This window comes from Arachis ipaensis, chromosome B9 (assembly GCF_059453495.1).
Source record: "Arachis ipaensis isolate K30076 ecotype BB chromosome B9, ASM5945349v1, whole genome shotgun sequence".
Taxonomy (NCBI): domain Eukaryota; kingdom Viridiplantae; phylum Streptophyta; class Magnoliopsida; order Fabales; family Fabaceae; genus Arachis; species Arachis ipaensis.
In genome coordinates, this window is record NC_142444.1 from 152,301,429 (window position 1) to 152,305,621 (window position 4,193).

A 4,193-nucleotide genomic window follows, 5' to 3' on the forward strand; every position below is an offset into this window, starting at 1 on the left:
CCACTCCGGCTCTGGCAGTCGCCACTCCCACGGCGCAGGCCAATCCGGTGACCTTGACCTCATCTTCTCTCCCCACGGCCCACTCCGAGTCTCGCGGCACACACCACGCAGTCGCCGACTCCTCCCTTTCTCATCTCTTCACAACCCTCCGTGTTCACCCCAGTCACCGCCGAAGCTCTTCGTTCGACGGACGACAGTGACGACGTACGGTGCTGCCCTGCTTCTCGGCGACGTTGCTCTGCTCTGCTCTGCTAGTCCTGCTCCCTCTGCTCTGCTCTCTTCTCCGGTCTTCTTTTCAGGTCTTCTGCTCAGGTAAGTAATTAATTTTATTATGTCATTAATATTCTGATTAAGGATTAGGGTTTTTGATAAACAGAATTTGTGAATTTTGGTTGTAGGTGTTGATTTTCATTATTAGAACTCTGATTAGGTGTGGCTGTTGATGTGTGTTTAGCTTATTTTTTGTTCTGATTCACTGTTTACTACTGATTTCTGGGTTTACTAATTCTTTACTGAGTAGGTGTGGATTTACTGATTCTTTACTGATTAGGTGTGGGTGTTGATGTGTGTTAAATGATTTGTTTAGCTGATTAGTTACTGATTATCTTGTTCAGTTGTTCTTATATGACAAGTTGAGCTGAACTATATTGTACAGGTGCATTGAACCATAACATTTATCAGAGCGAAGGTTCACCTGCACCAGAAGATCCAGAGACAGCCAAGAAAGTAAAATTGCTGAATGAGAGTATGAAGCAAAGCTTGGTTTAAGGTAATCCAGCACTAACCATTTTGGTATTTTGCGCAATGAAGCTGCACACACGCATTCACATGTTCATATTTTGAGAGTATGAAGCAAAGCTTGGTTTAAGATGTTTGGCATTGTTTGGCCATTTGGCATTATTTGGCATTCACATCTTCTAGTGTTTGTTTGGTTGATGATTAATTGTATGTAAGCATCTTTTTTTTTTTTCTTTATTGTATGATCATTTTTGTTTGTTTGGTTGATTGCTTGATCATTACTTGTATGTAAGCCATTTTATATGTTGAACTTGGTCTTTGCCCTCTAATTCAGGAGATTTAACCATACCTTTAACTCCCATGCTAGGGAGATTATTACAAAGTAATCACGATTTATTAGTTGCATTTTAATAATTGGTGGCTATTTGATCTTCTTGTGTTACATTAAATGACTAAATGTTATAATCTCAATCCCTTCTATTCAGATACAATGATTAGATTAAGGATGTAATGAAAAGTAATAGTAGATAAAAAGCAGGAACGTAGTGAATAATATAAAAAGGAAAGAATCTGTTAGTGACATTGGTGACACCCATTTGTGCTAACACAAGAAATGCTCATCGATTCCTTACAAGAATCTGTTATGATAATTAGTTACTGATTTTGTACAGATTTCTAAATTTTTACTTGTGTTTACTGTATATTTACTGATTTGTTTTTTCATATTTTGTTCTTGATTTTGTTTGTTTAGGTAACGAACAATGGGAGGAGGAGATAATTGCATTCCTTCAGAAATTATAGAGGAGAATAAAACAATGGAAATTGAAGCTGAAAATGTTGTTCCTACTATTGATGCTGCCACAACTCCTGCTGAACCAGAAGCTAATGAAGAAAATTCTGATGGAAAAATGGAGAATCCAGGAACAAGGGGAAAGAAATCGTATGTTTGGCAGCATTTTACTCAACTTCCATTAACTGAGACAAAGGGACTGCACCAAGCTAAATGTAATCATTGCCAGAAAAAATACGGTTGTCATCCTACTAAACATGGCACAAATTCTCTAAATAAGCATTTAAAGAGTGCTCATAAGTGGATATTTACTAAAGCGGGGAAGAAGGGTACACTTCATGGGTACATGCCCAAAATTGAAGAAGAGGATCTATGCAATGCTTTTAAGGGTTATAACTTAGAAGATTGTAAGAAGTCTGTAGCTGAGTTTGTTGTACTTGATGAAATGCCGTTTAAAGTTGTCGAGGGGATTGGGTTTCGTAGGATGTTAAATCGATTCGAGCCAAGATTTACGGTACCATCTAGGATGACAGTCTCAAGAGATTGCTTTCAACTTTATTTAGATGAAAAGAAAAAGCTAAAAGAATGGTTGGCAAAGTCATGTGCTCGGGTTTGTTTGACAACAGATTGCTGGACATCAAATCAAAACTACACTTATATGAGTTTGACTGCACATTTTGTTGATGAAGAATGGATGTTACAAAAGAGAATTATAAATTTCTGTCAAATTGAGAACCACAAGGGTGACACTGTTGGAAGAGAAATCGAGAAATGCTTGAGAGAGTGGGGAATTGAAAAAGTCTTCACAATCACAGTGGATAATGCAACTTCGAATGATGGAGCTATTACTTATCTTCAAAGGAAATTAGGTGCAAGAGGTGGGTTGGTGTGTGGAGGAAAGTATATGCATGTGAGATGCTGTGCTCATGTTCTTAATTTGGTAGTGAATGAAGGAATTAAAGAACAACACACTTCAATTGAAAGCATTAGAAATGCTGTAAGGTATGTTAGGTCCTCTCCTCAAAGGAATAAAAAATTTAAAGATTGCATTGAGGCTGAATTAATTGAATCTAAAAGTCTTGTGTGCTTGGATGTTCCAACTAGGTGGAATTCTACCTATCTAATGTTGGAACATGCCGAGAAATTTGAAAAAGCTTTTGATAGACTTTATGATCAAGAACCTGATTTTCTTAGATGGTTTGGAGAGGATAGTGGGGGAAAAAAGAAAATTGGTCCACCTACACCCCTTGATTGGCAACATGCTAGGTTATTCATGGATTTTTTGAGAGTTTTCTATGAGATAACTTTGACTTTCTCATCTTCCTTGCATGTTACATCTAACATATGTTTTCATGAAATTGCATCTGTTGCTTCTCAATTAACATCTTGGAGCCAAAATCAATCTGATTTGTTAGGAAGTATGGCATGCTCTATAAAACATAAATATGATAAATATTGGGGACCGGTTGACAAATTTAATCCATTATTACTTGTTGCTGTTGTATTGGATCCTCGGTACAAACTAGATTATCTGTGTTGGTGTTTGGAGGATGTCTATGACAAGGAAGTATCTACTAGCATGACTGGTGTTGTTAAACTTACATTAGATACATTGCATAATTTTTATGAAAAAGAGGTTGTCGATGATAAAGGAAGGGATGATGGTGGAGATTCATCTAGTATTGTATTGGATGACAATATTAAAATCTCAGCTGGTGCCAAGGGCGTTTCTGAAAATCGAGTGAATTTGTGGAAAAAACAAAAAAGAGAGAAGGCTAATGCAGATAGCAAGTCAGATGTGGAGAGATATTTGGCCGAGGATACTGTGGAAGATGAGAATTTTAATATATTGACTTGGTGGAAAGTGAATGCTTCAAAATATAGGATTCTTTCTCTCATAGCCCGCGACATCTTGGGTATTCCGGTTTCAACTGTTGCTTCTGAATCATGCTTCAGCACCGGTGGACGTGTGCTTGATGTCTTTCGTAGCTCTTTGTCACCATTAATGGCTGAAGCTTTGATATGCACTCAAAGTTGGTTATGCCCTTCTAAACAAGACGTTGGAGATCAAGAGTTTGATCAATTTGATAACAGTCAGAAGATTGTTGAAGGTACATTTATGATATCTTTATTATTTCTGACTTATTTATTTCAAGTAATAATCTTTTATATGAAAAATGAGTAATTTTATTTGTTTTGTAGGTTTCACTAATGCATCCACATCACAAGGAACAAGTTGACAACATTAATGGCTATTGATAGAGGATGATTATTCTTATGTATTGTAAACCTTAACATCTTATTTGTATTGATTTAAATATTATTGTGTTATTTGTATTGACTTTAGACTAATGTATATTATTGTGTTATTTGTATTGACTTAAATATTTAGTGTTATTAGACAATATTAGTATTGGACTATTGATTGTGATGATGCTTTGGTATTGATTGTGATTATGTTTTAATTTTGAAGAAGGGTTGGTTATGGCCCGGTTTTCACCCGGTTTAATTGTGGCCCGAAAGACTGTTGGTTTCATCGGGTCTAGGGCCGGGTCTGGGTCATCTCAAACCCGGCTTCACCCGGCCCATGTGCACCCCTACCTATAGATTCAAATCTGCCATGAATAATGATTTTTCTGATGGGGTTATAAAGTATCGTATCCTG

General features: G+C 36.8%; 1 protein-coding gene across 1 annotated transcript; it reads left to right on the forward strand.

The window, feature by feature from the left end:
* Nucleotides 1-3,107: 3,107 nt before the first annotated feature.
* Nucleotides 3,108-3,768, forward strand: LOC148546821 (uncharacterized). Its single transcript, XM_088500575.1, has 2 exons — nt 3,108-3,639; nt 3,731-3,768. The coding sequence occupies exons 1-2, from the start codon at nt 3,108-3,110 to the stop codon at nt 3,766-3,768; spliced, it is 570 nt and encodes a 189-aa protein (XP_088356701.1).
* The last annotated feature ends 425 nt before the right edge of the window (nt 3,769-4,193 follow it).